An 18,420-nucleotide genomic window follows, 5' to 3' on the forward strand; every position below is an offset into this window, starting at 1 on the left:
ATAGAGCTTCAGATCCGACCACTCCTCCCTACGAAGTGAAGCGTCGCCTGTGCTTTACCTCAACAAACCAGCAATAGCCTCCCTTGCCACAGCACTCCTTAAAAATGTAAATCTCGTTTTTCAATCAGACTTTAAATTGTTATTTCAGCCACTAAATTCGTATCTGTATTTATATCTGGGGCACTTTGGGCCTCTCCACTGATTGATTGATTACTGGAGAAGGAATCTCTCTGTTTGGCTGTCTGTTGGTTTTGGAGCTCCTTGGCTGTAATGTGTGTACACAGAATGTAGATTTATTACATGTTTAGCTTCATTTCTGGGTGAGGTGGAAAATAATCTTAAATCCCATTTACTCCCATAGCTAATTCATTATTTAAATTTATGCAGGCAACAGCAACAACATGCAACAACAGTGAATGTTCTGTTCCTTTCCGTCAAAGTGCATAATAAATGGGGAACACATCTCTCCCTCTCTCTCTCTCTCTCACACTGTATTCTTTCATTCTCTCTTCTCAGCCTTTCTCTCACATAAACTTTTGGTGTATGTTTGCATACTTTGCGGTTCTGGGCTTCTGGTGTACCCAACCGAACGAGCCAGGGAGAAGCTGATGAAAAATTTACATAAATTACAGCACACTTGACCAAAAATGCTGCAGAAAACATAGACATTATGGCCGAATAGTATATACCCTGGGGCTCAATAAGCATCTTCAAAATGCTGTAAACGAGGCATTAAATAAACTATTAAATGATTCAAGTTATGATTTTGCTAAAAACCCTAAGAGATTCATTCAAAATTCATTCCCCCCGAATATATAAAAATTTTTCTCAAAGTAATTCTATTTTCAACTAATTCTTCGTATGAAAACCATGAAAATAGTTATAAAAATGCTATAAAGAAAATGGAAATTCAAATACATATATGCAAAAGATAAACGAACATTTTAAATTAGTGGATGGTTCTCTCTTTTGCAGGATATTAAAAGACACAGAAAAGCTCCCTCTAGCATCTGCCCCAATTTGTGTTGTGTGGTAGCATGCAACATGTGTGTGTTTTGTGTGTGTGGTATGGATGGGAATTGGTTGATTAATTTTTTGAAATTTCTAATCAAATTAGGTTCAAGTGTGCTTCTGCTTCTCGGCTTCTCCTATCCTGATCCCGCTCCTCCTGTCACACACTACATGTGGCAGGCAGGCTGTTTGCCAAGCAGCAAATATAGAATTTGCAACAACAGCTACTTCTACACACAACAAAATGAGAGAAAATACAAAATACAACAAAAAAGAGGCAGTCAAAGCAGTCAACAGTCATTGGCCCATGGGTAATTTCAAATGCAAACATTTTGCTCCTACTCGGCATTGGACAACGACTTCCTTTTTGGACGCCGGACGGCTCGTTGCACAGCTGCTGTGGCAGCCGGGAAACCCAGGGAAAGCCAAGTGAGAATTGTTTGGGTTGGTAGAAAAGCCAGCAAGATGAAACGAGGGAAAGAGATGTAATGAAAATGTAAGCAAGGGGATATATGTATGTACATATATGTATGTGCATATATACAATATTTACATACATATATACACATGTACATAGGGACTATCAGCGACAACAAAGCGTGGAAACGTGGAAAATTGAAAAATGTGAAAAGGCAACCCCCACCGGCCCCCTTCTCATCCCGTGGCAACGCCACAGCAGAGGAAAATTGTGCGAGAGCATGGCCAAAAGCAAACAACATTTGAAAAATATTACGAGTATTTGCATATGAAACAGAAGGGACGGAGGGGAGGCAGGCATGGCGGCGGCACGCAGGGGAGACGGTGGAACGGTGGCAGACAGACGGGGGCAAGGGGCAGAGGCAGAGGACACACTGTACACCCGCTGGCGCTCTGCAAAAAGTGGAAGCTGGGAGACCAGGAGGCGAATGCGATCCCAGCTCAGAGCTCATCGTGTGGCAAAAAGTAAATCCCAACCAAACGCCGGGAACTCCCACTCCCCATGTCCCCACTCCAGCCACAACAAATTCAAAGAAAAACGGAAAAATACCCAGAAAAAATAACACAACAAAAAATCTTGTTCTCATTTCAGGCGTAAATGAAAATGTAAATTCGCTTTAAGCGCGTGCCACGAATCAGACCTTTATATAGTATATACAAGATGAATATATAAACATTTTCTAAAGTGAGAGAGACAGCAAGATAGAGAGAGAGAGATAGACAGAAAGCAGTGGAGAGCAGGAAATGGAGATATAAAGAGAGGGGTAGAACTATTGTTTGCAGTAACAATTTGATCGTCAAGAGTCAATGCCAAATACGCAATAAATCGCATTGGAACAGTGGAACAAACTGAACAATAACCAAACAAAATAAATCTTAGACATGGACAGTAAAATCTTAAAAACAAAATCAAAATTGTTTTGCAATTGCAATGTGAATATAATAATATTAATAGAAAGTGGAGCATCAATGTGTCGCATCATGTGGTAGAAATGGAAGCAGTTGGGAGTGAGTTAATCGCATCTTTTATAGTTTTTCAGCAGAAAGCATTAACAAAAATCCCCATAAAATTAAAATTGAATTTCCAAAACTGTTTTCATTTCAATAATCATGTTCAGCATTTTCGAGTTCTCAGAACCACAGCCGATTGTCGTCAATCCGTCCCGCACACCATCATTCTGTTCTCTCTTGGAGATTTCCCAGCTCAGGCGTTGAGTAGTCACTTATAAATTTATTTATCACTTGAGCCGGTGGATTTGGGAATGATTGCCGCCGCTCTCTCTGAGTCAGCAATCGGAAATGTGATACCACAAAAACGGAAAGCAAAACTACGTGACAGACTCACCATTTGGCGGGGGGGACAGAGGCACAAAATGTGATTAAACTTAAAATTTAAATATGACAAATAAGCATAATTTAATGCACCATACACATGATTGCTTCTGCCACTGCCACAGCCGCTGCTTCTGCTGCTGCCTGGTTATCAACAATTAAAGCCTCAAAAACATGAATAATGCAAACACAATGTTTTTCATCGTTTGACTAAAATATTAATGCGCAAAACACTGGGACGAGCGACAACCGCAATTCCGTGACATAATTGAAAATATTTCATGATTTTTGCATTCTCACAGCCGAAATACAAATACATATACAAATTTTTATACATTTACGAAATAAATTGGAATATTCATAGTGTTGTGTGTAAACAAAAGGAATTATTCCATAAATTAGGGAAGTTTGAATAATTGAGTTTTTAATTTGGTTTTAATTGAAAAAAAGGTATTACAAAATTATGAGAGAATATGTTAAATCCATTGGATATGCATCTATGCCTATCAGAATCAGCATTCTATTAATATATTTATACATATACCCGAGTTTCTTTGAGATAGAAAAACTAAGATACATTCGAGTATAGTGATGGGATAATCATCAATCAGTTTTATATTGATCATCTGATGAGATCAAGATTTAAGTAGTGATTTGATTTCAACAAATAATCATATATTTTTTTATAATTTGGATTCTCTCACAAATTAAAGGCACCTTTTTATCGAAATTTGGAAAGCTTCAGGCGCGCCCCCTCCACACACAACAGACATCCGTAACTTGAGTCGTGTCAATAAACTGTGTGAAAAAGGCCAAGAATCAATAGCTTCAGAAATGGAAGCCAAGCCTGGATGCAGCAGCTGTCATGCAGGGAGAAAGATGGAGAGAAAAGACGAGGCACAAACTTTTTTTGGAGAGCTACAATCTGTTGCAGCAACTTTAAACTTTTGCAATATCTCTCCTTTGGTTTATTTTTCGGGGGTGTGTAATGGGGTTTTAGTTTCCCAAAAAGACCAAAAGCATCCAAGTACCCATGCAACGTCAGCACCATGGCAGAATTTCAGAAGGAAGGAAAGAACTTGCACGAGCCAAACGAAACGGATAAAACTTTTAATACCCTTGCAAAACAGATGGTTTTATTTATTATTTCATATATATGATATATGATAATGGGAATAAGTGATTCGATTTCGAAGATGTTCACATTTTGGGACTAGTTTTGAATGCATCCTTACTTATGGAAACTTGAGCAATGCTTAATAGAAGGGGAAATACCTCAGTACGCGACAAATTTCTATGAAAAATTTATTACAAAGGTATCTCTCTGCTGGCACTTCAGACCCCAGAATAAGCTCGTTGCCAGGAAAAAACCCCACATCTCTATCTCTCTCTCTCTCTCTCTCTCTCTTTCTCTTTGCTACCTTTCCTTTTGTTTTTTAAGAGTTTTAATCTATAATTTCGTTAAACATATAGAAATGAGCTCATTTATTTGAATAGATCACACTTAATTTGATTTATTTATTTTTTTCACAGTGATTTTCAGCGTTAATCAGCGAGCGCCAGTCCGTCACTGCGACCTTTCCCGGGGATTATCACTCTCAACGACGACGTCATTTATTCTTTGTTCTTTCCACATATTCATTAATTTTTACAGCAAATTTTCTTATCAAATATGAAAATGCGCATATGAAATGAAACAAAAGTCCAAATGAGTAGGCGTGCCATTAATAGGCACGGGGATTTGCCAATATGTATAAGACGATTATAGTATTATATGTACATATGCATACATACATATATAGAAGTGGTGGGGATGACCAGGGACAGTCGATTTATTTTGTTCCAAAAATATACGAAATACTCACATACCTTAAAATTATTTAAACAATTCATAAAGTCCCACAATAATAAAAATTTTTATAACCGAAAACTAAAACTAAAATTGAACGAAATCATTGCATGGAGAAAACATGAGAGAGAATTTTGTGAAATATTTTCTGACCAGAGTATGCATAGTATATACACGGGTAAACAAATCTGCATTTCTGTGTGGGCATACATACATACATACATATGTATGTACATATATTTATGCATGAAGGTATCTCCCTCTATGTCTGCCCCTTTCTGTGGCAGCATCTGCGTGGGCCTTGTGGGCTATATGTATGTATGTATGTATGCACATACGTATGTACGTGTGGGCGTTCCAAAACACACAACAAGGCTGTAAAAATTGTTCCACAAACAATTCGAGCAAACCAAAACCCAAACCAAACAACAAAAAGAGCATCCATCCATCGTACTAAAACTCACGAATAGCCTATACTCTTACTTTATATCCTGTACCCTGTTGGGAAAATTCTCGAGTATGTTGAAATGTTTGCTGTACTTTCGAGTTCTTATGGAATTTTTCAGTTTCAGTAAGAAATAGGCGTTAAACTCATTTTAATGGGTATAAGGAATGATTAGAATACCGAAAATCCTAATTCCTAGCTCTCCGACAAAATAAAACGACTTCAATGTGTGGTGCATTTTGTAGGGTATAAAACCAAAACGCAACGATTCCAATTCAAATGTATGAAGACTAAGAGAAGACACGCGAAAGGGCGGGTAGGGTAAAAGGCAACTGGAAATGAGCCGTAGACAGTTGGAATGTGTAAAAGTTTATTGAAAAGCCATCGACAACATCAAACAAAACAACAACAGAAATCACAAGCAAGGGAAGAGCGGAAGAGGGGAGATGACAAGGGGAAGAGCAAAAGCCAGAGAATCAAACGAAAAAAAGCATAATTATAAAAGTCTGTAAAGAGCGTGGGTTAACAAAGAGTGACAGAGAGAGAGAACGGCATTGCGTGGGTGATGGCCGTTAACTCTTTTTCAAACCATTTTTCCTCCCGGCTTACATTTTCCAAGTTAATAGTATGCAAACACAACAACAAGCAAAAATGCAAAGCGAAAAGCCAAAAGTGGAGAAAAAAGAGAAGCAACAGCAAAAACAACAAAATAACGACAGGAAATACGCGCCATATACAAAAACCAAAGTGTAAGAGAGAGACGGAAGCAGAGAAGAACGACCCGTCAGTCAGACGGAGGAAGGAACAGAAATCAAGAGAATATTTTTCGCGCGATTTGCGTCAATGGAAAAAAAAAGGGAGAGACAGGAACTGGAAAAGGCAGAGCCAAGTGGATAGCATCTTCTTCATAGTAATTTTTTGCAATTAAAACAAGGAAAAGCCGTGCAGGAGGGGGTGGGTTATAATAAACATAGCACGAGGTAAACAAATCAACTGTAAATTTGCTAAGAATAAGAGAGCACGCCACATGACCCCTCTCACACATGCCAAAGAGAGACAGCAACAAGAACAAGACGAAAGGAATCTGCAACTAAATCAGCATCTGAATGGCACACTCAAAAGGGGAGAGGGGGGTCACAAAGAGAACGACGACACAGAAAATGAAAACAAAATTGTAAAAATACAACAACAAAAATACACACACGCACATTACAGCGGAAGAAGATAGAGAGGATGTGGAAGAGGAGATGAGGGCACACAACTTGTCTGTCAGCAAACCACAAAAAATGAAACAACACAAACGTGTAACAATATAAGGGTGAGGCATTACAAGAGAGTGGTCTAACGACGATTTCAAAAACAGATGGAACGCAAGGGGAAACACAGAGCGAGAGAGGGTAGAAGTAACGACACCCAACTTGGTAAGGCGATATTGGCCCCACCTTTTGTAAATACACCTTGCACGAGACCAAGTCGAAACAAACATATAAAACAGCAGCAGCAGAGGAGCAACAGCAGCGACAATGAAATGCGGCAACAACGCATGAATATTGACATTGCCTTACCCTTCTCTCCAACGGCAGCATGAGAGGCAGGGCAGCGTCAAACGGGGGCGGACGCAGGCGGTTCAATCTGCTTGCTGTTGTTGTTTGTCTGTCTTCAGTCGCGCCGTCGCGACGACGCTGCCGGCCTATGTATACATGAGGGCAGCACACACACACACACACAACTGCCGCCTCAGCAGAAACTGAAATTTCAAAGCAGCAGCAAAACAGATACAGAGGCATACGGGCGGCTCAAGACGAGGTCGCCACCGCCGAACAGTGTTAACACTGGACAGCAAGTTGAGAGTTTTAGGTGGAGTCTGACTTTGGCGTTAAACATGCCGACTAGAAATTATAGTGCTCTAGTTTTTCAGCAATCAATTAGCACTTAATTCCCCATACATCCGATAAGATAGCACTCGCTTAATTTATTTTGCTGCATAGTGTAAAAGTTCGAAGTTTGTTGTCTCTCCGTTTTCTGCCTATACTTCTTCGAAGTTGCTGCTGCTACCCACACACGTGCACACACACTCACATTTTTATGGTTACGTTCCGTTCATTTACAATTTACAACGCTCTCTTTCTCTCTACCATTTGCTTGTTCTCTTCTGTTGCTCTCTATCTATCGCAAATGTTTTTGCTTTTGATTCATTTGTGGTAAACCTTTAATTACTGTTGCATTTGATTTGCTTTTTTTACTTTTGGTCCGATAAAAATTGACTTATTGCAACTTTTGTTCACGTTCTATTAAAACGTTCATATTCTCTTTTGCACTGTCTCTCTCACGATCGCTGTTTTCGCTGTAATTGACAAATGACGCACATTACTCTTAAGGCGGGACGGGATCTTTTCCATTGAACTTAGATTACAGCGTGAAAGAGAGAGCATCAAAATGGCAAATCATCTGTCATTATCCGTACTGCAACTGTGTGTGTGTTTATACGTCTGTGTCAACGAAACGACCATCACTGATAACTTTTTGACATCGGCTCGGCTCTGTCGCCAAGTCACTTTCGTTCTACCCCTCACAACAACTTAGTCAAAAGAACATGGTGCAAGCTGGATGGGGGGTGCGGAAGAGCGTAAGCAATGGCAAAGTGCATGCATGCACACGCCACTGCAACAGCGACAGAAACAACAACAACTGTTGTAAAGAAAAGTGCAAAGTAAATGAAAAGAGAGACACACAAATGGGAGAGGGACGAGGTAACGCCGACGCCACACGTGAATAATAATTGAAAAAGAAGCGAGTGCAAGTGAATAAGATAGATGGTAATTATGTGCTGTACACAATGTAAATTAATGGAAAGGTGAGGCAGTGTAATAGAGCGAGAGACAGACTGAATTAATATACCCCTTGCCGCATTCATGTCTGAGATGAGATACCTGCCAAAGTTCAAGAGTTGCAGAGAGGGAGGGGGAGGTAGAAAACTGAAATATATAGAATTAGGAAAAGAATTCCAATACATTTTATGGACTATTATAATTACGAATAGAAAAATGCAAAATATGCACATATATTTTATATGTAGCTCGCAGGAAATGGGAAAACATTAAAAATTGAGTTCAGCATTTTCTTCCACCACAAGCGTGTTTAGTTAGCGGCTTGCTGATCCGACAGAAAAATCCTATATCAAGAACGCTGTCTGCCGCCATTGGAATGATATTCCAAGAAATTTAAGAAAATAAACAAAAACCGTATGCGCCTGCGGCAGAGGATGGAAAAGAGAGACAGTAGAATGCGAGAGCGGTACAGATAGTATGGATGGACAGGTCAGAAGAAGAGTCAAAGGAGGAGTGAGGTGAGTGAAGCAAAACCAAAGAAGAGAGCATATAGGTTTTGACACCTTTTCAGGTGTGAATGAGACGAAGTGATGTCCCTACTACTACTGTTTTCAATCTCCCTCGCGTTTAGCTGATGGACATGCCAATAATGCTAATGAACGTAAAATGCGTAAATGAGAGAGAGGAAGAGCGGGGGAGCAATCACAGACATTAAACTGCTCCCTCCTCTCTCTCTCTCTCCACCAATCTGTCGCACACACACACACTCACACAACTGGTACTCCATCTCCTGGGCCACTCATCAATGTTCAGAGCACGTTCTCTGAATGTTTTTGGCGACGCAAACAAACAGGAGGAGAAGTACATGTGGAGGATGAAGAAGAATAGCACGAGGAGGAGTAGGAGAAGGAGCACATGTAGATGGAGAAGCAGCATAGCCATAACCACAAAACAGCAGAGACAGAGAGAGCAAATGCCAATTTTGGCAAAAACAAGTGACAACAGGACAAAAGATGGACGGAATGGCCAAAACAAGATTACTTCAAGTCCCCCACCGATTCCATCCACCTCACAAAAAGGGGGAGGGTAAAGGACATCGCAATATTCATGTTGGGGAGTATAGTAGCAAGAGTGTGACCATGTGTGTGTGTGAGTAGAAATTTTTCGGTCGAATAAGTCACACAGCAACATCAAAATGAAAAGGCAGCCAGCAAACAAACAAACAAACAGAGAGGTAGAGAGAGAAAGAAACAGCAATCGAAATTGGCAACAGCCGGATGCTTTTGTTGGTCAACTACTTGACTGGTTGACGTTGGCAACGCCGGCCATCGCTACCAAAGATCATCACCATCGTGACCAGAACCAGACCAGAACCCGGCCCGGCCCAAACTAGGGGCAAAACCAGCCAAAAGTTAGAGATGGTAGAAGATTGAAGATTCCACGGCCATTCCATTGAAAACTGTAATACAGATTATACGAGTTTGACTAATTTATAAACATCTCTGTCTCCCCCCCACTTTAGCACAATAGAACCGATGCTGCAATTAAAAGTTATGATTCATTTAACCCGCACCCCTCTCGATGCACAGCACTGCCATCACTAAATGGGAGAGCGGACTGGACTCGATGACCAATTTCAGATTTTCAGCCTTATTTGAACAGACAAGACCTCATCCCCATCACCAGACGTCAGAGCAGAGCGGCAACTTTGTCTATGTCTCCAATGCGAATACGAATACCAATACCAGGATGTGTGTACGTCTGTGTGTCCATGCATTTTGTTGCCATATTTATGCGTTCGCAATGCAGACGTTTTTAATGTCTTCTCTTCCGAAACAACAAAAACCAAAAGAAAGAATAACCGGGGTAATGAAATTGTAGTTACCCTTTTAAGTCCATGTTGCTAATGTCCATGTTTCTATATGATAGATTCAGTAAAAACCAAAGGACTAGTGTTCCCATATAATCTTGGTTCTATTGCTGATCAGAGATTGCCAAACCTTTAGTCAAAATCATAGGACCTCTCTCGCATATCAGGGTATAAGAAGAGCAGACTGGAGCCAGGGCTCCACTTCATTATCTGCGTCATCGTGTGGCAGCCTCAAATTGCATCGAGTGCAATGCCTGGGAGACTTCATTGTTGCATCTATTGATTAAGTTCTCCCCGCACTTCCCTCAGTGCTCCATCTCTGCTGACCAATTTTACATAAGCTTCCAGAGAGTGACACCGGAATGTGGGAGTAAGGTAAGGAGAGGGATAACATAACCCAAACCGCAAAAACAACTTAAGTGAAAAGGAAATGAAAGCAGAGGCTGATATGGGGACGGACAGACGCTCAAGGTGCGAAATGTGGGCGAAGGAGAAACGGAATCTGTTAAGGAAGGAAGTGCATTTCCGAAATTGATTCACCCTAAGCGGATGAGAGGGCCATAAGGGGGCGACACTTACCTGATCAACGGCTTGGGTGGCGGCCACCAGGAGGCCCATCAGCAGTGCGGAGAGCATCAGACATTTACCGTTGCAACGCAACGACAACGTCGCCGTCAGCGTGCTGGTCCTCTGCTTTGGCATCATTCTTCTCTCAGTGGAGTCGTGGGCGTCGGCGTCAACGTCGACGTCGCTTACTTTAGATGATGGGAGCAGCGGCTGGAAAGATCTTCCAGTTTATGTTTATTGATATGTGGAGGGGCGGGCGGAACTAGACACACAAATAAATGCACTATGAATATTTCTCCGATTCACGATCTTGTTACGATCTTCAATAAACTGGTTTTACACTGCAAAATACACACAATTTAAACGAGACACTTGATTAGGAGAGCAGCACTTGAGGATCGATTAGATTATTAATTAAATTCCGCCAGCGAGAGAGAGAGAGATAGATGGAAAAAGTGCGCGAGCGGCTAAAATCAAAGCACTAGTTGTGGGAGGAACAGGGAAGGGAAGTAAACAAAGCAAAGAGAGGCGAAAGAGAGCGCTATAAACGGTTTCTGGCTGTGCCTGTCCATGTGTGTTTGTTACAGCCTGTGGGTGGTTGGTGGTTGTAGTGGTGGCTTTTGGCCAAAGAATGAAATTAAATTTAAGCAATTAATATGTCACATTAGAAAGAAATCTTTACTATAGCTCTGTAAATCGAGCCAACCATTCATTAGCATAGAACACTCTCTTTCTTGAGAGGCGCTCTTAACTTGATTTTTTCATGGCGGCGGCTAACCGCCCACCACTACAGCCACACACACCATCAACAAACTCAGGCACACACGACGAGCTCTTCTCTCTCTGTCACCCCTCTCGCTCTGGCACACGCTAACTGCGGGCACGGCGGCTTCTTTATGTGCCTCTTCCTCTTCTCCTCTTCGCGTTGTTTGGCTTTGGTTATATTTTTTATTTATTTTATTGGTATATTTTTGCCAGACCTTCTTTTAATTAAATATATTGCACAGAATACGCCGGGCGTATTTCCACAGATTCTCCAATTACAATTACAACGCGTGTCGGCTATAAATTGTTCCAAAAATTTCTTTACACTCGTTGGATGGGGGGGAAAAACACACACAGAGAGAATGCGCAATCACCGACCGACGACATTCAGTAATTTTTTTCGAGTCCGCTTTATGCGTTCGTTTGGTAAGAAAAGCAACGGAAAACTTTGAATGTGTGTGTGAATCAAACATGTACACTGTACATGTGAACGCATGGTATAGCTATATTAGGTAGGGACAACTTACCGAATGACTGTTTATTTTTTAACTAACAAAATGTATGCTATCGAGAATGTTGACACAATCAGTACTAAAGTAGCGTGTGTTTTCCTTGTTGTTGGTTGATATCTAAGTTTTTATGTGCGGCTCGCCATGAATGAAAACAAATTACATGGGCAGTACCCATATACGTACTATACCCTGCGACTAGGCGAGGAGTTCGAAAATTCGAACTTGCTGTCCTATTTTTATTTAAATACTTCTGGCGTGTTTTTGCATTTTGACACTATTTTGTAATTGTAATGCATAATACAAAGACGAGAAAGTAGTCGATAACTCTGGGTTTTCAAGTTGAATTTGAATTTAGAAATGTGGCGGTTCAATGTCATATGTCATCGGGGTAGGGTGACCGCATTTGGTATATACGGTATATATTTCGGTATATTTCTGCGAGTCAGATGGTATATTATAACGATAAGTCTGCGGTCACACTGACTCGGGGTTTTTGTTAAAAAATTAGCCAAAAAACAAAGTAAATAAGGTAATTATAGCTGTCCGAGGTGGCTGCGCAGTAGACCCGGATAAGGGGCTCATAAAATGGGCTCCCAGCATCGTTGAAAACTCACGGATGAATCATAAAACTGATAAGCTTTGTTTTTTCTTTCTTCCTTTTTGCTACGCTACTGCGTTCCCACACACATCGCTGCCTCACATTGCTCACTCTCCCCCCTGCATCCGTTCCCTTTTCTACCAATCAATGATGGAATGTGAAAATTTTGCTGCCGTTTAAGCCTGGCTTATTACGTATACGCCGTCTGTCCCATGCGATCAGAGCGGCGCCATGGATCTGGTGGACATTGATCAGGTCTTGGATAACCTGGAATTACGCATCGCCGCTGACGAGCAGGAGAGTAGAAATGCAGCAGCAGCAGCAGTAGCGGCGTCAGTGTCAGCGGCAGCTACAACGGTAGACTCTGCGCCCTCGCGCCCACTGGGAGACGGAGCCAGTGTCTCCAATGGGGGTGGAGCAGGTGCAGGTGCAGGTGCAGGAGCTGCCACAGCAACAGTAGCAGCTCCCACAAAAAGCTTTGTGGGCGTCTCTCAGGTGTTCAACAGCCTGGACGACTATCGCAACAATGTAAAATCGCTGGAGGTGGACAACCAGCTGCCCAGCTACAACTGGCAAGCGGAGCAATCACTGGAGCACTCGCGCGACCTGGACGACAGCTTCGATGACATCAACAAGTTCAGAGAAGGGCAGGAGAAGCGTCCAAATGAGGCAATAGTCTCCTCCTCCGAGTCTCTGACAACCTCCTCCTGCTCTACCTTCTCCTCGGGCCCGTCGCCCGTTAGCAACGACTCCGAGGAGATTGAGCCCAGTGCCCTGGAGGTGGTGGTGGCGGCGTCACAGGTGGGGGGGGGGGGGGTAGGGGTAGTCATGCCAGTGGAGCAACCGCAGCAGCCCAAAGCTGTTGTCGAGGACCTGGCCGTGGGCCTCTCCTCCATTTCCATCAGCAACAGCACGACCCCAGGGACACAGTCGCTGATTCCTGGCGAAGTGACGGCCTCCTCGATGCTCGGAAAGGTGCTCAACGAGCTGTCGGAGGATTTGACCAGCACAGAGCCGGAGACAGAGGTCACCAATGGTCTGGAGGAGGTGCCTCGCGCAGTGAGTATCCAGGCAGATGCATCTTGCCTTTAGAGACCTTCTTCTAATGCTCTAATCAATCCTCTCCAGGAATCCGTGCCCTCGGAAGCGCCTGCTTCCCCAAAGGAGCCTAAACCAAAGGATCACGGGCTACGGCGCCGTCAGCCCATGACATTTTGCTCAACAATGGACGACATCTCCGACACGGAGCTAGACAGCATGCTCCAGGAAATAGATGTGGATGAAAACCAAGAGGGGCACTTGGAGGAGCCGCCACAGCAGCAGCAGCAACAGGTTGATATTCTCGAGGAAGAAGTCTCTGCATCCGCCTCGGCCTCTGTTTCGCCCGTCACCGAAGAGGAGTCTGTACGCATTCTCTCCGACCAGGAGACGACCTCCAACGATCAACTGAACGTGGACAACTTCTCGCAGGCCTCCACCGTTGAGTTTGCGGAGCTGAAGCCCCACGAGGCCGCACCAGTGGCGGCCATTGGCGAGGACATTGCCTCTTTCAGCAGCACAGAGTCGGACTCGCTTTCGGGCAGGAAGCTGGACGAAGAAGAGCAAGCGGAGGAGGAGGACAGTGTGGCTGCGGATGCCCTGAAGACCGAGGAGCAGCGTCCCCAGCGACCGCAGACACTGGATCTGGGTCACCAGGCGAGTCTCAATGCCGGACAGACGCCGCCAGAGCCCACCGAGGAGGTGCAGGTCCCCACTGCTGATGGATGCCTGGAGGATCAGCAGCTGTCACAGTCGGATGCCGCCTCGGCACCAACAGAAGACGACGAGAGCCCCATCTACGAGGCAGTGGGGTACAGCGATCCGCATGCCAATCTGGGCAAGGTGCCGCCCATCTGGGTGCCGGACAACATGGCCGGGCAGTGCATGCAGTGCCACCAGAAGTTCACGATGATCAAGCGGCGCCACCACTGCCGCGCCTGCGGCAAGGTGCTCTGCTCCGTCTGCTGTTCCCAAAAGTTTCGCCTGGAGTTTGCCAACGAGCCGGAGTCGCGTGTCTGCGTCCAGTGCTTCATGATCCTCACGGAACGGGAGGCCTCTGGCGGCACTTACCCGGACAATGCCTCCGCTCCGACCTCGGCCCTGCCGCCCACGCCCATGCGCTCGCCGAACCCGAACAATCCCATGGAGTACTGCTCGACAATTCCGCCGCACCATCAGGTGGCCGCTAGTCCCGGTGCACCGCCGCCCAGCGTGATTGTGCCCGTGGGCGTGCTCAAGAAGACCGATGGCAGCTCCAACTCGAATTCCTCATCGTCGGACAGCAAGAAGGGGCGCAAGCGCAAGAGCGTCATGTTCAGCGATGGCATCGCCCCAGGCAGCGAGCTGGCCAGCACCATGGAGCAGCAGTGGGGCGAGGCCAAGCAGGCGCGTCGCGGCGTGCCCCGAAGCAACGGCGGTGGCCAGAAGCCACCCACACCGGCGACGGAGGAGCCACGATCCAGTATTGAGAGCGCCACCAGCACCACCATGGGACTGGTGGCCCAACTATTCCGCGGCTCCATTCCACCAAGCGCCGCTGCGGCCACCCTCACGGCAGCCGAATCAAGCGGTAGGTGTAAGCCCCAAAAGAACTGTCATCCAATCTGATCCTTCTTCTCTGCTCCACAGGTGGTCGTCCCACGGCCCAGACTTCGCCGCGTCGCAAGGCGGAGCCTGTGCGCTCACGAAAGCTGCCGCCAAATGGCGATGCCCATGGCTGCTATCTGCCCGTCGAGGAGAACGCCCTACCGCCCATTTGTGTGGGGGGCAAGGAGGCCGGCAGCTGTGACGTGGACTACAAGGTGGTCCGCAACGATGGGGATCTCCTGGAGCGACTGCAACACGAGACGCTCAAATTTATCTTGAAGAACAACTTCTACGTTCTGGTCAAGATCATCAACAGTGAGTGGTGCCTTGATGCTCCTTGATGATCCACTTATAATCCATAATCCATCCCTCCATTCCGTTGTTTCTACAGTGAGCTGCTGCATGAACCGCTGGGTGCTGAACTTCACCACCTCCGGACTGCACCACATGGGCAATGACGAGCGGGTTATTCTCCTGGAGATTAAGCCGCCCTCCAAGCAGGGAGAACCAGCTGCAGGAGAGCCGGCAGTGCCGCGCGACATATTCCAGCACCTGTACGAGATCTATGTGGAGGCGGAGCAAGCACGCTCCAGCATCCAGGAGCTGGCCTTCACCAGCCCCAGGAGCGCCAATTTTCTTGGATCGCGAGAGCACGGAGGCTTCATCTACATCCGGCCGACATACCAGTGCCTGCAGGGCGTGATCATACCAGAGAATCCGTATCTGGTGGGCGTGCTGATCCATCGGCATGAGGTACCGTGGGCCAAGGTGCTGCCGCTACGCCTGATCCTTCGTTTGGGCGCCCAGTACCGCTACTATCCCTGCCCGCTGATCTCAGTGCGTGGTCGTGAGTCGGTGTACGGGGAGATCGCTCAGACGATCATCAATTTCCTGGTGGACTTTCGCAACTACTCGTACTCGCTGCCCGCCATTCGGGGCCTGTACATCCACATGGAGGACCGCCAGATGACGGTGATCATTCCGCGATACCGCCAGCAGGACGTGATCAAGGCGATCAACAATGCCAGCGATCACATTCTGGCGTTTGCCGGCAACTTCTCAAAGGTGGCCGACGGTCATCTGGTGTGCATGCAGAACATAAATGACGACCGAAACGAGATGTACGCCTACTCCACGCAGGCCATAAACATCCAGGGCCAGCCCCGTAAGGTGACCGGCGCCAGCTTCTTTGTGCTGAACGAGGCGCTCAAAAGTAGCAGCGGTTTGTCCGGCAAGTGCAGCATCGTTGAGGACGGCCTCATGGTCCAGATAATGCCCGCCAAAATGGAGGAGGTGCGTCAGGCGCTGCGCAATCAAACAGACATCGACATTGTGTGCGGTCCCATCGATGCCAGCGACGATCAAAGCGAGATTGTCAGCATCAAGTGGGTGGACAACAATCGCGACATTAATGTGGGGTAAGGCAACAGCTGATCCTCCATCGCATTGTCTTCTGAATGAACTCTATTGCAGTGTAAAGTCGCCCATCGATGACATGGCCATGGAGGGCATCTCCAATATGCGGGTGCATGCCAGCTTTAATTTTTCCAATGCCAATTATGCTATCCGTTTGAGCGAGATCTACATTGTTAAGGTGAGGGAGGATCCAATCATATCTAAAGGAAAGGCATACAGTGTTTATATTTGACTCTTATCGCTTTAGTGCGATGATTGGTATACCACAAATGGTGGCAACTATGCGGACATCACTCGCATTTCCGAGCAACTGGCCCGAAGCGCATCGATGGCCCTGCTACCATTCCTCGATCTGCTTGCAGCGGCTGGCATCAATAAGGTGGGCCTCCGTGCCACGCTGGATCAGGAGAATGTATGTGAATTTATCGATAGATATATTCCCCCATATCCAATAAGTTAATGCTAATTCTTGGCTTTATTTGCAAAGGTCTGCTATGAGGCCGGTGCTCGTGGCTCGAAGCTCCCGCCACTGTATATGAATGCGTTGGACAACCATCTGATAGCCACGCTACATGGCGAATCGTCGGGCATCCAGGAGCCCATTATCCTCGAGCTGGTGTTCTACATACTAAATGCCTGAATATAATCCATCCCCCCCTCATAGTGCAATTCTTCTGCTGGAATCGAAAGCGATAAGTGAAACGCGATACGGAAACCGTCTTAAGTCTAAGTCCTACGGCTGATCCGTTCTCTAGTTGTATTGTCCGGGTGGCTCAGCTACAACAATAACTGTATATATATATATAAGTAGTTCCATCGATTGGGTTTTGTTTCTTTCTCCTTTTTTCTACGATTTACCCTATCTCCTTCCTCTGTGTTTTTGTTTTCCACTCTAATTTATCGACATGAATTTTAAACGATTTGAGTTTTCATTGAAAGTAAAACGTAGAACTATCTAATTTACCTAAAATATACAAATATATCTATATATATATATTTCTATGTGATGTTCTTAATTAATGCTTTTCCAATTGAGTACTTTATACATATGTATAAAGATATACATATACATATGTAAGCTATATGCTGTATGAATTAAAAACTATGTAAAAATGTTGCTTAAATGATTGCTTCTGTGTTTGGGCATATTTCTTAGGTCGTTTTTGAGGCTTTATCCTGTTACTCTCACCTTCCGTACTCTCGGATTTCTGTGGAGCTTATATCAAACATTTTTACTCGTCATTTGAGTTATCTTTTTTTTAATGAACATGGGTTGCCCCGTGGTGCCACTGCGACTGCAGTTTGGCAACGCAAAAAATAGCAGCAATGAATGTCAGAATGTGCTTTCAAAAGTTTCCAAGCCTGTTAATACTGAACATTTTTTTTTGGGCAAGAAAGGTGCGATGCCTCTGCAGATAATGCAATAATAATTTTTTGTTTCGTTTTTGGATACTGTACCAGGACAAACGAGAAGGAACGTATGAGTCAGGAGGGAAAATGCATCACACAACGAAAACTGTGAAACACATTTTGACATTGGGCTGCAATTGATTGGATTGAAAGATTTTGGAACACCCAAACGCCATTTAGATCGGTTTTTTACAATTTTTTGTTTCTCGAATGCGATTGTGACTGGCCTATAAAAGGGCAAGCAGCATTCGCCTGTGTCTCATTCGATGCACGACTTTTGCGACACGTCTCTCTCAATATCCTGCGGTGATTATCAATTGAAAAGAATAGTGCTGTGTTTAAAAGATACTTTAAATTGTTGAGATTTGTCCAACTGGCTGTCTGTCCTTAACGTTACAGCTGAAACGTGGGGGAGTCTACATTTGGAAGCATCAAGTAGATATTGATTCTAATTTGTTTTTTCTGTAATTCGAAAAATCGAGTAACACTCGTAATTAAATATTAATTCTAGTTTTTAGTTTTAATTTCGGATTGAAGTAAATCAAATTTATTCAGCTAACTTAAAAGTTGTAGTGTTTGTGTGATTTTGAGTGATATCCATTCGTTTTGATAACAATTCTTACAGTACTTTCGCAGATCTAGACCCAGATATCCTCCTGCCCGCATTTTTCGCATTCGATATGAAGCCCTGGGTACCGGCCATGGACCACGCCTT

The 18,420-nt window shown here is 44.7% G+C and overlaps 2 protein-coding genes and 2 long non-coding RNA genes across 10 annotated transcripts in view; 3 read left to right on the forward strand and 1 right to left on the reverse strand.

Annotated features, from left to right (window-relative positions):
• LOC111081792 (syndecan) overlaps positions 1 to 11,585 on the reverse strand; it is a 103,719-nt gene extending 92,134 nt beyond the window's left edge. For 4 of the 7 annotated variants that reach the window (XR_005967517.1, XR_005967514.1, XR_005967512.1 and 1 more), the window contains exons 1-2: positions 11,360 to 11,580; positions 10,392 to 10,720 (exon numbers count right to left, since the gene is read on the reverse strand). Coding sequence is in view for 1 of the 7 variants with exons in the window: in XM_041591813.1 (XP_041447747.1) it covers positions 10,392 to 10,517 (126 nt within the window). In the remaining 6 variants the exon portion in view is untranslated. Of the gene's footprint in view, positions 1 to 10,391; positions 10,721 to 11,359 lie in introns of all 7 variants that reach the window. The other 3 variants (XR_005967515.1, XR_005967513.1, XR_005967516.1) reach the window with 3 other exon arrangements.
• On the forward strand, positions 1,225 to 3,165 carry LOC111076802. Its single transcript, XR_002608078.2, has 3 exons — positions 1,225 to 1,525; positions 1,589 to 1,953; positions 2,081 to 3,165. It is a non-coding gene; the product is annotated as an uncharacterized LOC111076802 (long non-coding RNA).
• On the forward strand, positions 7,707 to 10,726 carry LOC111076799. Its single transcript, XR_002608077.2, has 3 exons — positions 7,707 to 7,930; positions 9,465 to 9,808; positions 9,872 to 10,726. It is a non-coding gene; the product is annotated as an uncharacterized LOC111076799 (long non-coding RNA).
• A 524-nt stretch (positions 11,586 to 12,109) lies between the features above and the next one.
• On the forward strand, positions 12,110 to 17,288 carry LOC111076800 (zinc finger FYVE domain-containing protein 9). The gene is made up of 8 exons (XM_041591797.1): positions 12,110 to 12,185; positions 12,436 to 13,313; positions 13,383 to 14,862; positions 14,922 to 15,194; positions 15,271 to 16,297; positions 16,353 to 16,473; positions 16,543 to 16,707; positions 16,783 to 17,288. Exons 2-8 carry the CDS (start codon positions 12,486 to 12,488, stop codon positions 16,933 to 16,935), a joined length of 4,047 nt encoding a protein of 1,348 aa, XP_041447731.1. The 5' UTR covers positions 12,110 to 12,185; positions 12,436 to 12,485; the 3' UTR covers positions 16,936 to 17,288.
• Positions 17,289 to 18,420: the final 1,132 nt, after the last annotated feature.

Source organism: Drosophila obscura, unplaced genomic scaffold (genome assembly GCF_018151105.1).
Source record: "Drosophila obscura isolate BZ-5 IFL unplaced genomic scaffold, ASM1815110v1 contig_151, whole genome shotgun sequence".
Classification (NCBI taxonomy): domain Eukaryota; kingdom Metazoa; phylum Arthropoda; class Insecta; order Diptera; family Drosophilidae; genus Drosophila; species Drosophila obscura.